Consider the following 18,763-nt stretch of genomic DNA (forward strand, 5'->3'; position numbering starts at 1 on the left):
TTTTCTGCATTTGAAATGAGCCTGAGCAATTGAGGGAGGACCCTTAAGCAGCAGAGAAAAAACGTTAGTCTGACTCACTGCTCTCAGTGTGATTTTTTTTTCCCTAGTAGTCTCGACTAGGGCTGGGGTGAATTTCTCAAAACCAAAGTTGTTTACTACATTAGCTACTTCGTTGCTTTCAATGCATTTTCCCATTGGCAACTACCGAAGTTGCTAACAGGCTAACAACTTCCCTTTTGAGAAACTCACCCCTGTATTGATACACTCAACTCACAATTCGATTTGTTTCATCATTTTTTGACCTACGGTTAGATACACCCCACAATTTTTAAATATATCTTTTTAAATTAATTAATTTGCTTTTTTTCCACAATTGCCAACAAAATAAACTAAAAACTATGATGGTTTAGGTAGTATAAGTTACAAGAGGCTACTAACAATTAAATAAAAGTTTACAAATAATGATGATGAGTTGAGGCATTATCACTGGACGTACCACTATATTGCTTTCTTGCATCATGATACAGTATTGTGTATACAGTACAGTGACTGCATATCACGTTTTCCCGGTAAAAACACTGTTACAGCCCTAGTTTTGTCTGACATGGAGAATATGCTTACCTACACACTTACATACTCAAAGGAGGACCACTCACAGTTTTAAATCATCTTGGAGGGATGCTGCCTATTCCTTTTCATCAGTCGCTTCTTAAGTGTTAGTTAACCTTTTCCTTTTATTTCTTCTCTGACCTTTACCTTCCCCTGCCCTTCCCTGCCATCCATAGGCAGTCGATTTGGACCAATGGGTATGTCTTTGCACACGTTATCCAACCAGTATTTCTATCCAAACTCAATACTTCCTGTACCTCTACCTTACTCGTTTTCTTCTTCTTCTGCGGTCATTTTTCCTCTGTTCTTGAATTCACCCTTAGTGAAAAAGTGCTGTTACCTCACATTGTTTTTCCCCAGCTTCACCAGAAAAGCTTACTAGACTCTTAGTCTATTGTTACCCGTGAAGTCACTATAATAGACTGTATTTCTAGACCACTTCATTAGAGAGGGCTGTCTACATCTGTTAAGAGGAATTTAGAACTGTAAGCAGAGTTTATTACGCCCCATCCCAAAAATATATCTGCAATGTTTCACCCTCTTATCTCTTGTCCAACTAGAAAACGTGTCTATCTTAACTCTCATCTCCATCCTGTCTGTGCAGTCAAAAATGACTCCATCGCATACCTACAGCGCTATTCCCACGTTATTAGCATCATCATCTCTTTTTGTGTCTGTTCTGTTGTCTTTCCATTCCATCATATCCTCTAACAATCCATCTTGTGTCTCTTTCTGTCAATCTCACTTGACCATCAAGGTCTCTCACCCATGTGTTCTTCTCATTCTATTCCATCTCATTTCATCTCACAGGGATAGCATGTTCATAACCTTCTGTCTTTTCAGTGTCCTGTCCTGCTCTTACAGACCCTCCCTGTTTTTATGCCTCCATTGCACAGATAGCTGTGGCTGAGGGCAGTATGTTCGTGGGGTTAACTGTTTGTTGGTTCATACTGTATGTCCCTCTGTCTGCCCCAATCTGATGAACATGATATGCTAAGAGGGCCTCAAGGCAGCCCTTAAAAGTTTCAGAAAACCCATCAATTGGATTCACCATGACAGTCCCATCTTTTTAAGTGTTATACAACGGCCCTTAATGCAGGTCCCTCAATTTTGAGATTTCATAATTTTATTTGGTTATTTTGATGAGTTTTCATTCAGGCTCAAAGATGAGCTGCTTTGTCATTGGACCTCAAAGAGCAATGGTCATGGTCAAAGTTATCATAGTAGCGATACCTTCAGAGTGCTTCAAGGAACATGTACGTATGCTTCATATGTCTTTTAGATATTGAGACGCGTCACAATAAAGCAGGTCGCTAGTATGAAAATGAAAATGCCAACAACAAAAAAATCCCTGAAAGGGCGATTTTCTCAGAGACATGTGACTATGGGTTTGAAATACACTCCCAATATACCAATTTGAGTCACCTCAGAAACGTATTAAGTTTCTCAGGTCATGGACAAAAATCTCCATGGCCACATACTCATCTCAGTCTCGTGAACATGGTTTTCCAAGAATGCCTGGAGGTACATTCTTCTAATATGGCATGAACATCGACTTGGACTAAAATATCAGTTAGATGATATAGCTCGCATGCCAAGAGTGATTACCACCTGGCTTTTGAGATGCTATGAATATATCCTTCCAATTTGGTTGACAGTTCAATTCAAAGATGGCCTGATTAACATTGAGGGCCAAAGGTTAAACCACAGTACGAGACAAAACATTTTACAGATAATTATGTGTAAGGAATATATTTATTTGTTTTGCCACACACAAGTACAGTATATTACCATGTAAAAGTTATGGGCATTTGTTAAAGCACTACATGTATTGTGTTTTCCTGTGGTGTCATACATGGAACCAATGTATGAATTAAGTGAAAAATTCCCAAAAAATGCACCTATGTGCAGAAGTCAGCAGTTACCAATATAACATTTAATCTCATTTTAAAAATGAACACTTAGTGTAAACTTTGATGGAAAGTTTCCGCCATCTTTGACAAAAGGGTGTATATTTTAGTATTCATGGACTAATATACAGTTGTTCTAGCCTAAAAAAAGATGCCTGAGAACTGTCCACAGTATCGTACAGTACGTGAACCAAACTATTTCAAGTCTCCGTGGGGGCAGTCGATGACACCAGATAAGCTCAGTCAAAGCAACACTAGGTCGGCGGACGGACAATTACCGGCATTGCTGGGCGAGGTCATAGCAGGCAATAAAGCTGGCCAAGTGTTTGGCTGGAATGAAAATGGAGGGAGCGCATTATGTTTGTTGTTGCTTGAGTTGTTTGCATTAGCGCGCCGTGCCTACTACCTTTGTAATGAGAGGCTCTTTTCCTTGAGCCCTGGCCTTCTTCCGTCGTCGGAACTTAGGCCAGGATGAGAATAGCAATGGCATGAGGCCTAGGGGAGAGTCCCTCCACATTTCAGTGGGGTGGGGACGGGGGGTGGTGATGTGGTGGGGACAGAGTGGGGACAGGGGTGTCGTTCAAGGGGTGAAAGTGTGACTGAGTACCCAGGGCCCCATGTCTACAGGGGGCCCACACACAGTCTGATTTATGTAGATACTGTATATGGCTGGGTGGGTCCATTGAAACTGATTGTACATAGGGCCCAAAATTTGCTGCTACGCCCCTGGGTGGGGGTACGTGGTGGGGACGGGGTGGGGGGCATGCACCTGGTGTGCCTCCTTAAGCCACATCTATCAGATGCCGTCCTTCTCTCTTTCTCCATTTCTCTCTCTCTTTATCTCTCTGACACACGCACACACTCACACACACACACACATGCGTGCACGTGCGCAAGCACACACACACACACACACACACACACACACACACACACACACACACACACACACACACACACACACACACACACACACACACACACACACACACACACACACACTTAGAGAAACTATCTTACTGTCACACACGATTACACGCACACACACAGGCATACTCACACATACAGTAAAGCCATCAAGCCAGCGCTAATGTGGACAGATGAATAGTGGACTAACACTCGCACTCACCAAGTCCACTTGTCCACGGCACTGTCCTGGATTAAGTTTACTTAACACCCTTAAATCCTCTTAGCCTGCCCTAGCCTGACATTATACCATTTATCTTGACACTTCATGATGGTGCTGCTGGGTGGAAGTGTTGATGATGATCACAAACAATCTCTAATACGAGTCCTGATTAACTGTGTTTTCTCATTTATAACAACTTGACTGGATGTTTGAGAAAAGGTAAGAGAGTTCCAGGTGTGCTGTTGTGTCAGACGTGGCAAGAATGTGTGGTTAAACCAATTGTTTGGTTTGATGACGTGACCTTGTGATTATTGTTGTCCATCATGCACTGTTCATTTAATCTGGTGATGTTGCTTGTCGTGTGATAATGTACAGTAACATATTTTTTTCCCATTGCTCCGTTTTGAATGTTGTCTGAGGAAAAGAGATGTTGCGTGGTGTGTAGGGGGGCGGGGGGCACTGCAGGATCTCTTTGCCTTCCCATAGTGCTGCTGTGTATTTGTGATGTCTTTGGGTGTCATTGCTGATGTGATCTTTCCCGCCATCTTGACAGACAAAGGGTAGTTCAAGTCCCACCACATGTGGATTGTGACCCCCTCCGTGTCCTCTGACCCCGAGGCAGGGGAAAGCCTGTGTCATCACCATAGAGAAATGAGTTATGAATGGTGGTTGTTAACCTTAAAAAAGTTTTTGTGTTTGTCTGTGCTTGTTTCTTCAGTCATCCCAAGGAGGAGGCCACCGGACGTTGCTCTACGGTCATGCCATCTTGCTGCGCCATTACCATTCTGCCATGGTGAGGGCATGAAACACACCAGCATTCAGATTCTGATTTCAAAGTCAAATTCAAAACAAATTCATAAATCAATCAAAACCACCTGGACCAGCATCCTCCCCTCCCAGTGTTGCCAGATGTGTCTGATCAAATCCCGCCCAAAAGGTTCTCAAAAAAACGCCACAATGCGCTAAATTCCGTCCCATTTCAACAAATTGCATTGATTTCTATGGGCACGAAACTGCCGGAAAAAAACACTACTTTCTAATGTCGTGACCACATGTTAGCAATTAGCATCATAGAAGCACATTATAAAGCGAGATACGACAGTGATAGGCATTTGTTCATGCTAACATTTTGTTGTTTCAGTTAATGTTAAATCTACAGCGTAATGAACTTGCCAGTCAATACCTAATGAATATTCTACCTTTCCTTTCTTTCCATTTTCATTAAACTCCAGTATCTCAGTTGTTTGACCACATCCCGCTCACTCACAGACAAACTGGCCTTTGATGTCGGCCTCCAAGAAGACTCAACAGGTAGGATGTTTTCTAGATAAGCTTAGAAAAAACGCTACCATAACCATAGCTTACCTCAACCAGGTACCGGTGCACAGCATCCCCTGTAATTTTACGGCTACACCAACTTTTTCTGCTGGGACCCCCTTTTGGACTTAAGAATATTTTCATGACCCCCCATCTCCCATTATCCATATTTTCCATCCCTATTTTTGCTAAACTTTAAAGGTACACTGTGCAGGAAATGGTCAAAAAAGGTACTGCAACTATACTGCTCATTGAAACTGGGCTGCCTATTGCCAAATTTGATCTTTACATGATAGTTTACTAAGTAATGAACAAATATTTTCTAGCATGGTCCAAGTACAGTCGTTTTTGCAGCTAATTTTTTTTTGGAATTTTTGGAAATTCAAAATGGCGGACCATGGAGAAGAGTATGTATGTATGAAGTCATGTATGAAAAGTGCAATTTTTCCAGTCATAATGAATACTTAGAATTTGATGGTGGTGGTAAGTATTCATGAAAAATGTAACATTAGTGAATGGGCAGCATGAATTCTGGAAATAAACAACTAAAAATCTCACACAGTGTCCCTTTAATGTAAACTAAGGGAAAGGTAAACACATGTATTACCAATTGAAAGGAATAGTGTTACCAACAATGTGTGGAAAAGTTATAAAAGCACATATTTATTGTTTGATGCACATAGTACCTTGTGTCCACAACACCCCTGCAGTACCTCCACAACCCCCTCAGGGGTCCCGATCCTCAATTTGGGAACCACTGTCCTACACATTGTTTGTTGCCAATTGTGTCCTCTTATGTAAGTCTCCTTGGATAAAAGCGTCTGCCAAAATCTAATGTAATGTACCGTAACAGCTTCAAGGTTGGTCTTTTTCCCTTGTTTTCCCCCTTCTGACTTTGCTGTGCGCTCCCGCAGGTGAGGCATGTTGGTGGACAATCCACCCTGCTTCCAAGCAGAGGTCCGAGGGTGAGAAGGTCAGGGTGGGTGACGACCTCATTCTGGTCAGCGTGTCATCTGAAAGATACCTGGTGAGCAGCATATCCAAAACTCCACATTCAATGAGCTTTTTTGTATGTCCTAGAGGTGTATGACTAATGGAATTATTCTATACAATTATTTCTCTCAAGCTGCAAAAATCTCACTGGCTAGAATATTGTAACTTTATCATGGCATTGTTACGGAACAGCATATACACTCACACATCAAATGCTCAATTTCAATATTAATTCAGAACTTAATTGTTACAGTCTTTTTTCCTTTAACTGAGCAAACTTACTATATACTGTACTACAGCTACAAAGTACAAACATTCATGATTCCAGATATCATATTCTGTCGAAGCCATGTCTGATACTACATTGATGTGTGCAACGTAAATCGTGCAGAATTCCATAATTTAACGTATACATTTTCTGTTTTTTCTTTTAATTATTATTACTTTAGCATCTATCCCTTGCGAGTGGTGACCTCATGGTTGATGCGTCCTTCATGCAAACGCTCTGGAACATGAACCCAGTGTGCTCGGGGTGTGAGCTTGCCGAGGGTAAGGTTTGATTTTAGATCCATCCGGCGAGGTCAAGATAATGTCAAGCAGGATTTGTAGTTTGATATCATAATGTTTGCTGTGTGTAGTGTGGGAGCAAGATCAACCAAGGGGCTCCGTCCCTGTCCCATGTCCCATGTCCCTGTCCCATGTTCCTTTTCCTTTTTAGGCTTTGTAACAGGAGGACAGGTCCTCCGATTGTTCCATGGCCACATGGACGAGTGTTTGGCTGTCCCTCCTCCTGATCAGCGCGAGGAGAACAAGTAAGTAAAAGTCGCTTTGAATGAATGCGTCAGCTAAGTAATGTAACGTAAAGTAAAAGCAAGGCCTGCGGTCACAGGTACCGTACCAACCTCCTTCAGTGGCAGTTTCCTCCCCAATTTAATTGGGCTGCTTAGGATGACCGCCTGCGGGTAAAAAAAAAGGCATTTGGGTAGGTTTTGCTGCAAACTTATGGCAGTAGAAATCAAGAGAATGTAGTTCAAATTGGGCAGGATTAAGTGCTTCCAATCAGGTTTTGGGCTACTCTGGCAACCCTGGCCTCCTTAACTCACACATACTCCTCCTTATACCCTTTCTGATGGATGGCAACCTGGGCTCAAACTACCTGATCCAGTCCCACATTGTCCAAACCAGCTATTTCCACCCATGTACCTCTTTTATGGGTAAATCAATAACTACCTATTCACCTCATACAGGTGATTTTATTGTAATTTAACAGTCTTATCTAATTCAAGAGCTGTGCTTCTTTCATTCAGTGAAATCTTTGGAGCAAATATGTGGTACTCCATTGAAGCTGCTGAATAGCTTCTGGCCAATAGTTCTGTCCTCTTAGTAACCGTCACATGTAGCCTACAACACAATGGTGTAATATGATATAATTCATTCAGCCTTGGCTCCTGAAGGGAGAAATGTTGACATTGTTGGGTTTATCTCATTTTGCTCTGGATGTCTGTATTCAGGATTGCTGAAAGGAAAATGTACTGTAGGACCGCAACACTGTTTGATGCTCCAAGACAAAATGTAATGGCATGACGTTTCGGACTGATGTGCGCGCATTGTCTGCCTTTTTCCTCAGGATTGCCCAGTATGAAGGAGGCGCTGTCTGCAGCCAGGCCCGATCTCTGTGGAGATTGGAGCCACTTAGAATCGGGTGAGTTTCTTTCAGTGGTACGTACGTAATAAATGTTGCCATATTGATTCAACAACATAGAGTAGGACCAACTAGAGGAATGTTAAATATGACTTCGAGTGTTGAATTAACGCTGCGCACACTTAACACAATTAAGTCTGTGTAGCTTTACCGTAACCAGGCCGTGCCCTCCTAGTGACGCAACACCTTCAGCGTTGCTTCTAGTCAGGCCAGGAGCAATACAAATATCGTTTCTGGGCTCCCTAAAGATCGGGATCTTCTCCCACTTTGTTGTGAAACAAACAACCATTAGCCAACCAAGGGAGGTGGGTCAACCATGCCATTTCGGAAATGTTAATTGCTATGCTCTTGATCAGACCAAGTCTCGAAGAGATTTGAAAGTTGATGATAATCAGGCTAGCATTAGCATACCTTTCTCTCCTACATTGCGCAGTATTTCATGTGCTGCACGCATTGACAGTATATATCTATTTACTGTCAATGGCTGCACGGTATGACCCATGCTCCTCTTCTTCCTTTGTAGCTGGAGCGGCAGTCACATGAAGTGGTACCAATCCTTCCGCGTGCGCCATATCACCACGGGCCGCTACCTGTGCTTGGACGAGGAGAAGGGCTTGATGGTGCTGGATCCAGAGCGTGCAAATACGAAACTGTCTGCCTTCTGTTTCCGTGTGACAAAGGTCCGAAAAATAAAATCTCTTTTTCTCTCAATTTTCTGTAAAAATTGCTTCTATTGTGTTGGTTCTTATGCTAACTTGTTTCCATGCTAGCTTGCTAATATGCTGATCTCACTCTTCTCTCATATTCTCTCTCTCTCTCTCTCTCTCTCTCTCTCTCTCTCTCTCTCTCTCTCTCTCTCTCTCTCTCTCTCTCTCTCTCTCTCTTTTGACATGGTCTCCATGAGCAGGAGAAGGTGGAGGTACCCAAGAAGCGTGATGTGGAAGGCATGGGAACACCTGAGATCAAGTACGGCGAGTCTTTGTGCTTCATGCAGCACGTGTCCACGAGTCTGTGGCTCACGTACGCTGCCCTTGACGCCAAAGCCGCCAGACTGGGCAACCTCCAACGAAGAGTAAGGCACTGAGCCAAAGCTATCAATATTCTGCTCCACTAGCGTCGCGAGCTGTTGTCTCCAGCTGCAGTTATCTATTGTTAATTGTGGATCTATTGTTAATAGAGAATGTGCTGCACTTTATTTTGAAATGACCAGGGTATGTCAACAGTGAAGAGACATAAAATACAGATTAGCACACACAATTCTGCATACAGTACATCACCTGCAGTCTTTGTGCTGTATGGCTAAATAAGTGTTCTATATTTTCTTTTACCGATCTGTTCATTAATCTAAACAAGCTAACTAGGCTAGTGTCTATTTATACAGTACATATATTAAAACTAGCTATGAATGTGCACTCTCTGATTTTATATATTTTTCATTTTCAGGCAATATTGCACCAGGAGGGTCATATGGACGACGCAGTTTCTCTGTCTCGCTCACAGGAGGAGGAGTCACAGGCAGCTAGAATGATATACAGCACCATGGGCCTTTTCAGAGTCTTCATCAAGTATGGCCTAGCTTTTTACATGCTTTATCAAAAGTGCTCATTTTAAAATACTGTGTAGTGTTCTGTAATTGTCCTGATGTGTTTTAAAGCGTTTTGCTGAGCCCCAGATGGCATTAAACTGGTTGCTGTGGAAAGACAACTGGACCATTCTTCCAAACGACTATATACTAGTTTTGATCAAAACAGTCTCAAAACACTCTTTTCAATTACATTCATGAACTGTCACTGTTCACTGTGGTTTAATATTTGAAGCCTATTGTGCCACTCTTTAACACACACAGTAGGTTGCAAGGAAGTTGTGTTGTTGCTAGGAATAATAGTTGAAAAGAAGAGCAGGGTATTATAAAATTGGGGGCTTTTGGCCCACCCTAAGCAACAGTTGTCCACCAAACTGTTTCTCCATGCAATATGTGATGATATTGATGAAGATATGATGATATTTTTCAATGCTCAAATATGACATCTGCTTCTTTATGGGTCTTCTATCCCGATGTCTTCTTTGCAGGGGTTTGGACTCGCTGAGTGGGAAAAACAAGAACCCGGGAAGCGTGTCTCTGCCCCTGGAAGGCGTCATCCTCTCCTTGCAGGATCTCATCTTCTACTTCCGGCCTCCTGAGGAAGAGCTGGAACATGAGGAGAAACAGACCAAGCTGCGCTCACTCCGCAACCGCCAGAATCTCTTCCAAGAAGAGGTTTTTATTTATTTATTTATTTACTTTAGCACTGTGGTTGCGTCTTTATTATTATTTCTTGTAATCATATAATTTAGTCCAGTCCATGCCCTTTAATCTTTCTATCTATCTATCTATCTATCTATCTATCTATCTATCTATCTATCTATCTATCTATCTATCTATCTATCTATCTATCTATCTATCTATCTATCTATCTATCTATCTATCTATCTATCTATCTATCTATCTATCTATCTATCTATCTATCGGGTTTGCCATTCGAAGTCAAAGCATGGACTCAAGCAGCATATGTAGCCTACATACCATGATTTGTCAAACACATTACTCAACCTCAATCAAATGCTTCCACAAACACCCTTGCAATTGTTTGTTTGAATATTTGGTCTGTTTTGCTTTCAGGGTATGATCACCATTGTTCTGGAATGTATAGACCGTTTGAATGTGTACAACACCGCAGCACACTTCTCCGAGTTTGCTGGTGAGGAGGCTGCAGAATCGTGGAAGGAGATTGTCAACTTGCTGTACGAGCTGCTGGGTATGTATGCCACTGTACACATTTCTCTAATGCTTTATTCATTTGTCTACATACTCATAGATAAGGTTTTCACACCTGGTCCACTTTAGCCATTTAAGTGAACTCAGGCCTGTGACTCAGCATTTTCTACACATATGTGAACGCTCCAAAGTGTACCCAGACCCCTTGGAAGTGAAACGTACTGAGACCTTTAATAATGTGGTCTCAGTACGGTTCGCTTATGTGTCCTCAAAAGTTGGACTTGTGACTAGGTTTAATCACTTAAGGAGAGCTCTAGATGACCTGGTGTGATGAAAAAGATGACTCACACACCATAAAAGCCTAATGGGACCAGAAATATTAGCAGGTTCATTTTGTAATAAACTCACAATATGAACAGAAACAGAACTAAGTCCTTTTGCTGTCGGTTCACTTTTTGGTCCACTTAAAGAGGACTGAGTTAGGTTCACTTAAAGGGGACTAGGTGTGAAAATGCAGTGAGTTGATTCGACATGCTTCTAATTCGTAGTTCAAATACTGTCTCATATGTGAACTCCGTGTCCCCGTAGCCTCTTTGATCAGAGGAAACCGCTCCAACTGTGCCCTGTTCTGTGACAACCTGGACTGGCTGGTTAGCAAGCTGGATCGCCTTGAGGCCTCCTCTGGTAATGCCCTGATTTTCCATCTAGATCAGTGTTTCCCAACCTTTTTTGTCTCGTGTACCCCCTAAGCCTTTTTTGTCCCCCATTCAAACTTAAATTTTTCCGCGTACTCCCTGAGGTGTGCTTGCGCACCCCTAGTGGTACACATACCTCTGGTTGGGAAACACTTATCTAGAAAGCAACTCTTTGAGATATTTGCTTAATTTTTTACAGTATCATGCAACTTTTCTGATATTATAACACATATATGACTGGTTTAATGATGCTTTTCATTCGCCAGGTATTCTGGAGGTGTTGTACTGCATTCTGATTGAAAGTCCTGAAGTCCTCAACATCATCCAGGAGAACCACATCAAGTCAATCATCTCCCTTTTGGACAAACATGGCCGCAATCACAAGGTAAGAACTGCAGTAGCTCTTCTTCGTTAGTCTCACGAGTATCAATCAAAAAGCCCTATGGATGGCCCAGCCGTGGCTCTCACTATGCTATGCGGGTGACCTAGGTTCGATTCCCGGCCCAGGTCATTTCCCGATCCTTCCCCATCTCTCTCTCTCTCCTAGCCATTTTCTGCTATCTGTTCTCCACTGTCCTGTCAAATAATTTAATGCACAAAAGCCCTTTGGGTTTTCATTAGATGTCACCAACAGTGATTTATACGGTATTTGCTGATGATAGCAGCATCTAGATTTCTCCTCTGACACGCTTGCTTGTCTACAAAAGCGGATTCCAAAAAAGTTGGGACACTTTGTATTTTGTGAATAAAATCAAAATGCTGGCATTTTCAAAACATCTAATATGTTAATAATGTAGAGCATTATGTACAGACAACATATCAGTTGTTAAAGTCGAGCAGAATTATTGTTTTGAGGTAATTATGTGATCATTTAAAATTTGACCCATGCAACAAATCTCAAAAAAGTTGGGACAGAGCCAAAACATGTTGTAATAGTTGGATAATTCTAAAAATAACACAAGGAAGAATATTTTAAAAGGAACTATATTGACTGCCAACATTAATGCACAACTAAAATACCATCACAGAAAGGCTGTGGCACTCAGCAGCGATGATTTTGAGGGACTAATTACTTATCTATTACACAGAAAGATTGAATTATCAAAATTGCAGGCATATACGGCCTATTTCCGTAATATAGAGTTCTGTGTAATCATTGCATGAGTTATGAGATCATGACATACTCGTGGTCAATAAGCAAACTATGACACTCCAACAATGACAGCTCTCGAAAAAATTACCATAAACACAACACTTGATTAATGCACATGATGCACACATTAAACAGTGTTGCATGCGGAAAAGCTCATTCTATGAACCTAGGAGACATGTGGAACTGTCCTCTGATTACAGGATGGAAAATATTTAATCCTTTTTGAAAATTATGGAGTCATGCACCCTCCAGGTTATATAGAAAATGAATACTTCAGCTTGATTTAGTGGTCAGTCTGAAAGACAGAATATACGATGGTAAGGGGGTGCAGAGGTGACTTGGTTAGGGTCTTCTTACTCATGTAGAGCATTAAAATGAATGTTGAATGATACATACAGACTTTAAACAGCAAACATAGCTACCAAGGCATTATATTTTGGAGCACCGCCTTTAGATATTGTCCCCTAATGGTGGCAAATTTAAATCTGTACTATGTTCCAATAGTGTGGTTCCATCATAAGAGTAAACAGGTCACAAAATTGTTTTCTTGCAGTCAGGATATGCCCATATTAAGCATAACAAAAAGGTAAACAAGTTGAAGAACACACCTATCAGTTGAGCTGCTGAAATCATGTCTTGCACATCAAAATATCTAATTTTTGAATAAAATTATGCCATCAGTCAAAGTATTTAACTGTTCAGTCTCATCCCTTGTGTTGTGTTTAGTCTTATCTAATATAAAATGCATTTTATTGGCCCTGTCCCAACTTTTTTGGGATTTGTTGCAAGGGTGAAATTTTAAATGATCACATAATTACCTCAAAACAATAATTCTGCTTCACTTTAACAACTGATTTGTTGTCTGTACATACTGTTCTACCTTGTTAACATATTGAATGTTTTGAAAATGCCAGCGTTTTGATTTTATTCACAAAATACAAAGTGTCCCAACTTTTTTGGAATCCGCTTTGTAGTTGAAGGAGAGGATTGTGCACATCCCAATGAAAGGTGCAGGACGAAGGTCAACTGTAGTTTTCAGAGTGAGTCTTCTTCAGATTCTCTACGTAGTCTCTATGTAGAGAATCTGAAGAAGACTGTTGAGGTCGAAACGTTGTCCTGCCATGAAAAACAATAAAACACAACAAAAAGGATTCTAAGTGTACGGACTCCTCACACTTGCTATCTCCCCACAGGTTCTGGATGTGTTGAGCTCTCTGTGTGTGTGTAACGGTGTTGCTGTGAGGTCCAATCAGAATCTCATCACAGAAAATCTGTTTCCTGGTCGCGACCTCCTGCTGCAGACCAACATTGTAAATTATGTAACAAGGTAATCATCCTCCCCTCATATATTTTTACTGTTCTTAATATTATCTGCTTTAATAGTTTTTAGTCTGCTGCAGCGACTCTATACGCTGCCATGTTGGTCAATCTGTCTTTTGATCCATCGGAAAACATCTGGCCTTCCTTCTTTTTTGGAGGGTTTGTAAGCAATGTAGAGTTCTTTATCCCTTTTTTGTAACTTCTTTTTAAATTTTTGTTCATCTTATGCAGTCTTACATTACATCAGAATCACAGCATAAACAAAGCAAGTGTATCCACAGTTGACCCACAACCCAGAGACACCTACGACAATACCACACAGGCTCAACCAAAACCCTCAGTGCCCAATCCTGCATCCGAAAAAAAACAAAAAAGGAGGAAAAAACACATTTTCACACTTGTACAACAATCTTAACGCGGTCTTTTTGTACAAAATTTGACCCCCCTTCCTCCATCTTCATCCCTCTTCATCCGCAGTGTTCGGCCCAATATTTTCCTGGGGACGTGTGAAGGGTCTACCCAGTACAAGAAGTGGTACTTTGAGGTGATGGTGGACTACGTGGAGGCCTTCGTGACAGCCCAGGCCTCTCACCTGCGCGTGGGCTGGGCCATGACCGAGGGCTACAGCCCTTACCCTGGCGGAGGAGAAGGCTGGGGAGGCAACGGAGTGGGAGACGATCTCTACTCTTATGGCTTTGACGGCCTGCATCTCTGGTCTGGTGAGTGTGCTCTTGCGGAGAGTGTATATTGGAGAATTGGTGTGTAGTGTACTGAAATCTTGGTAAATTATGCACAGCAGCAACTGTATGCAACATTACAGATGGCAAAAAGATGAGCAATGTCATGAAGTAAAATGCATCATACATGTAAAAGACTAGAGGTAAAAGCGGTGATTACTGTGGTTACTTATAGGCAGTATTGATGATGGGGATTCTGGAGATTATACTCTTGTGGCTATTTATATTCCATCGGCATCTTATCTCAGCACTGCACATCACATTACACTGTGCGTTATTGATGTGTCAAGCATGATGTTGTTGCTCTTTGATAATGAAATGACCAATGTTTGAATCTTGAATCTTGACTCTTGAGTCAAGTCAAGTCAAGTCAAGTCAAGTAGGTTTTATTGTCAATTTCTTTACATGCACTGGTCATACAAAGAATTTGAAATTACATTTCTTGCTTTCCCATACAGACATAGACTAATCTAGGTAAGGACATAGACAGTATAGACATAGACAGTACTTATACATGGACTTAAGACAGTATGGACATAGACAGTGCTCATACAGACATTTAAAGTGCAAGACTGGACAACAGAAGACTTGTAGAGGACATACATTAAGAGGTATTGTTGTGCTTTTGTGCTTTTCCTAAAAAAGTCCTTTATAGCGTTCTGACATGGTAATAGTAGCATTTTGAAGAAAAATAAATATTAAAAAGGTCTGTCAAGTACACCAGCAGCAGTGTGTGTGTGTGTGTGTGTTTGTGTGTGTGTGTGTGTGTGTGTGTGTGTGTGTGTGTGTGTGTGTGTGTGTGTGTGTGTGTGTGTATGTGTTTAGTGCTGGTAGAAGGTGCGGTGTGCGTCTGTGTGTGTGTTCGTGTGTCTGTGTCTGTGTGTGTGTGTGTGTCAGTGTGTGTCAGTGTGTTTATGTTTGGGTTTAGTGCAGAAAGTGCAGTGTGCTTGTGTGTGTGTGTGTGTGTGTGTGTGTGTGTGTGTGTGTGTGTGTGTGTGTGTGTGTGTGTGTGTGTGTGTGTGTGTGTGTGTGTGTGTGTGTGTGTGTGTGTGTGTGTGTGTGTGTGTGTGTGTGTGTGTGTGCATGTTTTGAGTTAGTGCAGGTTGAAAGTTCAGTCACAAGTATAGTAGTGCAGGTGGAATGTTCAGTCGCAGATATGGTGGTGGGGGATGGGGGGGGTGGGGTTATCAGTGGCCTTGCTGGCTAGAGGCTGACAGTGGAGGGAGAGTGGGTTGAGTGTTCAGCATCTTGATCGCTTGGTGCATTGTGCTGCTCGCCAGCCTGGTGGTACGGGAACGGAGGCGCCTGTACCTCTTTCCAGAGGGCAGGAGGCTGAACAGTTTGTGTGCAGGGTGGCTTGTGTCTTTGATGATCATCAGTGCTTTCCGGGCGAGGCATGTGGTGTAAATGTCCTGCAGGGAGGGGAGTGGTACTCCCATGATCTTCTTCGCTGTGTTCACAACACGCTGGAGTGTCTTCCTGTTTTTCTCCGTGCAGCTTCCTCCCCACACTGTCTTGAATCTAAACCTAACTACACCTACACCACTACTGTTGCTGTGAGTGAGTGTGCACCACCAGATTCCGCTGTCACCATGGCACCTAATCCTAATCCATTTCCGCTGTGTTTTGTCCAGGCCATGTTTCCCGCCAGGTTGCCTCACCCGGGATGCACAGTCTGTCGGCGGACGACGTGGTGAGCTGCTGCCTGGACCTGAGCGTGCCCAGCATCTCCTTCCGCATCAACGGTCACCCCGTGCAGGGCATGTTCGAGAACTTCAACCTGGACGGCCTCTTCTTCCCCGCAATCAGCTTCTCGGCCGGAGTCAAGTAAGCTTATGGGGAAATGCATGCCGAAATAATGGAATTCATTAGAATAAACTAATGTTTCAGAAAATGATTGTTTTTGATTAATCCCAGAGGAAATTAATTCATAATAACTTCTAATGTATCTTCTCAACTGCAGGGCTCGCTTCCTGTTGGGTGGTCGTCATGGAGACTTCAAGTTCCTCCCTCCCCCAGGGTACGCCCCGTGCTACGAGGCTCTGCTGCCGAAGGAGAGGATGCGCATCGAGCCCATCAAAGAGTACAAACACGACTTTGATGGAGTGCGCAACCTGCTGGGCCCAACACAGTCCCTCTCACACACATCCTTCACCCCATGCCCTGTTGACACAGCCCAGGTAGGCCTACTGTATACTGTCATTAGTGGTGACCTTACAATGAGTGCTGTCACCCGCCTCTGCCTCTTCCCTTGTGAAATAAAAATGCAAAATCGGCAAACAAACAACAAAAAAATGCTTAGAACTGCTGCTTTTAAAAGGCGGTATTACCATGTTATTATTGCAACAGTGGGGTAGTAGTGTGGGAATGTCATTTTGGCGCTATTTGGCCATTTTTGCAATGCTGTCGGGAGTAGAGTTTTGTGATGGTTCCGCCCCCTCTCGGGTCCCACCCTAAATGAGAGGGCAGATTATGCTGAGGGGAAAGCTGTATATAAACAAACCTGTAAATAAACAATCTCATCTTCTTATTTGTTATTATTTAATACTAACGTACATTATTTTTATCCTCGTGATTCTTCTCATAGATTGTGCTGCCTCCCCATCTGGAGCGGATCCGGGAGAAGCTAGCGGAGAACATCCATGAACTCTGGGCAGTAACAAGAATCGAACAGGGCTGGACTTACGGAATAGTAAGTGCATGTTTATGTATTACATCATATAAAAAGCATACAGTAAACATGATTAACCCCTTAGCGCAGAGACTTTTATTTTTATACTGCTATAACTTTACTGTGACCAAATTTGTAATGGCTACCTGTATGTCTTAATCTGTTACTTTACGCTCTCGATAATGCCATAGCCATGTTGTTATGTTGTTAGTTGAGTATTTTCAGCAAGTTGGGAACAGGCCCGCCGGCGACCCCATTTGCACTAAGAGGCTACAAAGCTCAAGCACGATTAAAAGTACTTGAAATTTTGACCATAAATGAGTGTCCTTACTACTGTTTTTTTCTCCTCCACAGTTTAGGGATGACAATAAGAAGCTACACCCCTGCCTCGTGGACTTCCAGACTTTACCTGAGCCAGAGCGCAACTATAACCTGCAGATGTCTGCAGAAATCCTCAAGTCAGTGGAAATGCTACACATGCTGCTACTATTTGTTTATTTGTTTATTTGTTGGATCCCCATTGGCTGTGGCAATGACACCGCTATTCTTCCTAGGGTCCTTTTCTTCAATAAAATCAGTTCATCATAGTATTGAAAATTGCATCTGAAGATAATACAAAAAACAAAGCAATACAATAACATATTACAGTAGGCTATATAAGCAAAAGACATTCAAATGACACAATTGAAAAACACTAATATCAATGTATTTTAACATGTCTGTACAACAGCCTTCTGACAACATTGTTATCTTCTGCTCAACAGAACATTGCTCGCTTTGGGATGCCACGTTGGCATGGGGGATGAAAAAGCAGAGGAGAATTTAAAGAAGACCAAGCTTCCTAAAACGTAGGTGTTTGATAATCATAGCTATGTATTCCATGCATGAAAAAGACACATGCTAAGGTTTCAGAAAACACAGACTGAGGTGTTATTGTTCTTGACTTGACTTAACTTGACTCTGGTGCGAGCACATACTGTAGGCTACGCTTGGTGGATTTGTAGATGAAGGGTGTATGTTGGACTTGAGGGAGAAATTAATTTACGGATGCGCAACATCAGTACTGTTGGACCTCTTCATCAACTCTTCTCTCTCTTTCTGTCTCCCTGCTTTTACAGCTACGTGATGAGTAGTGGTTACAAACCTGCCCCACTGGACCTCAATCATGTCAAACTGACGCCCAATCAGAACCAGCTTGTGGAGAAGTTGGCCGAAAATGGACACAACGTCTGGGCGAGGGACAGAGTGAAGCAGGGTTGGACCTACAGTATAGTTCAGGTATTGACACTGTGGTACTAGCTTTAATGATCAAATTAATGATCTGTTGAATCTAAAGACATGCATGTAAATTCATAAATGATTGTCAAGTATTGAACAGTGTAATATTAGCCTGTTTTTTTAATGCTACAACCATTTTACTGGCTATGCGTTGAATTAACATGGTGTATTGAGCAGTGTAATATTTGCCAGTTTTTTTTAATGCTGTAGCCATTTTACTGGCTATACGTTGAATTAACATGATTAAGTAAATGCACTTGTTAGAAAGGTCTGAACAAATCTGAACTTTCCCATTTGCAGGATATCATGAATAAGCGTAACCCTCGTCTGGTGCCGTACAACCTGCTGGACGAGAGAACTAAGAAAACCAACCGGGATAGTGTGAGTAATGCTGTCCGCACACTAATTGGCTATGGATACAACGTGGAGCCCCCGGACCAGGAGAGCAGTAAGTAATGTATAGCTGCTTGTAGCCTCTTACCAATGCTATTGAA

General features: G+C 42.2%; 1 protein-coding gene across 2 annotated transcripts in view; it reads left to right on the forward strand.

Annotated features, from left to right (window-relative positions):
* Window positions 1-18,763, forward strand: part of ryr1b (ryanodine receptor 1b (skeletal)) — a 112,856-nt gene that overhangs the window by 19,411 nt on the left and 74,682 nt on the right. For both annotated transcript variants that reach the window (XM_063205390.1, XM_063205391.1), the window contains exons 4-25: window positions 4,367-4,441; window positions 4,881-4,959; window positions 5,880-5,992; window positions 6,408-6,507; window positions 6,677-6,770; window positions 7,586-7,660; window positions 8,184-8,340; window positions 8,568-8,732; window positions 9,104-9,225; window positions 9,731-9,917; window positions 10,320-10,455; window positions 11,004-11,099; window positions 11,377-11,495; window positions 13,457-13,590; window positions 14,061-14,302; window positions 15,955-16,147; window positions 16,284-16,500; window positions 16,908-17,012; window positions 17,346-17,449; window positions 17,756-17,839; window positions 18,110-18,269; window positions 18,570-18,717. In XM_063205390.1, coding sequence (XP_063061460.1) covers window positions 4,367-4,441; window positions 4,881-4,959; window positions 5,880-5,992; window positions 6,408-6,507; window positions 6,677-6,770; window positions 7,586-7,660; window positions 8,184-8,340; window positions 8,568-8,732; window positions 9,104-9,225; window positions 9,731-9,917; window positions 10,320-10,455; window positions 11,004-11,099; window positions 11,377-11,495; window positions 13,457-13,590; window positions 14,061-14,302; window positions 15,955-16,147; window positions 16,284-16,500; window positions 16,908-17,012; window positions 17,346-17,449; window positions 17,756-17,839; window positions 18,110-18,269; window positions 18,570-18,717 — 2,905 coding nt within the window. The remainder of the gene's footprint in view (window positions 1-4,366; window positions 4,442-4,880; window positions 4,960-5,879; window positions 5,993-6,407; window positions 6,508-6,676; window positions 6,771-7,585; window positions 7,661-8,183; window positions 8,341-8,567; window positions 8,733-9,103; window positions 9,226-9,730; window positions 9,918-10,319; window positions 10,456-11,003; window positions 11,100-11,376; window positions 11,496-13,456; window positions 13,591-14,060; window positions 14,303-15,954; window positions 16,148-16,283; window positions 16,501-16,907; window positions 17,013-17,345; window positions 17,450-17,755; window positions 17,840-18,109; window positions 18,270-18,569; window positions 18,718-18,763) is intronic.

This window comes from Engraulis encrasicolus, chromosome 8 (genome assembly GCF_034702125.1).
Source record: "Engraulis encrasicolus isolate BLACKSEA-1 chromosome 8, IST_EnEncr_1.0, whole genome shotgun sequence".
Taxonomy (NCBI): domain Eukaryota; kingdom Metazoa; phylum Chordata; class Actinopteri; order Clupeiformes; family Engraulidae; genus Engraulis; species Engraulis encrasicolus.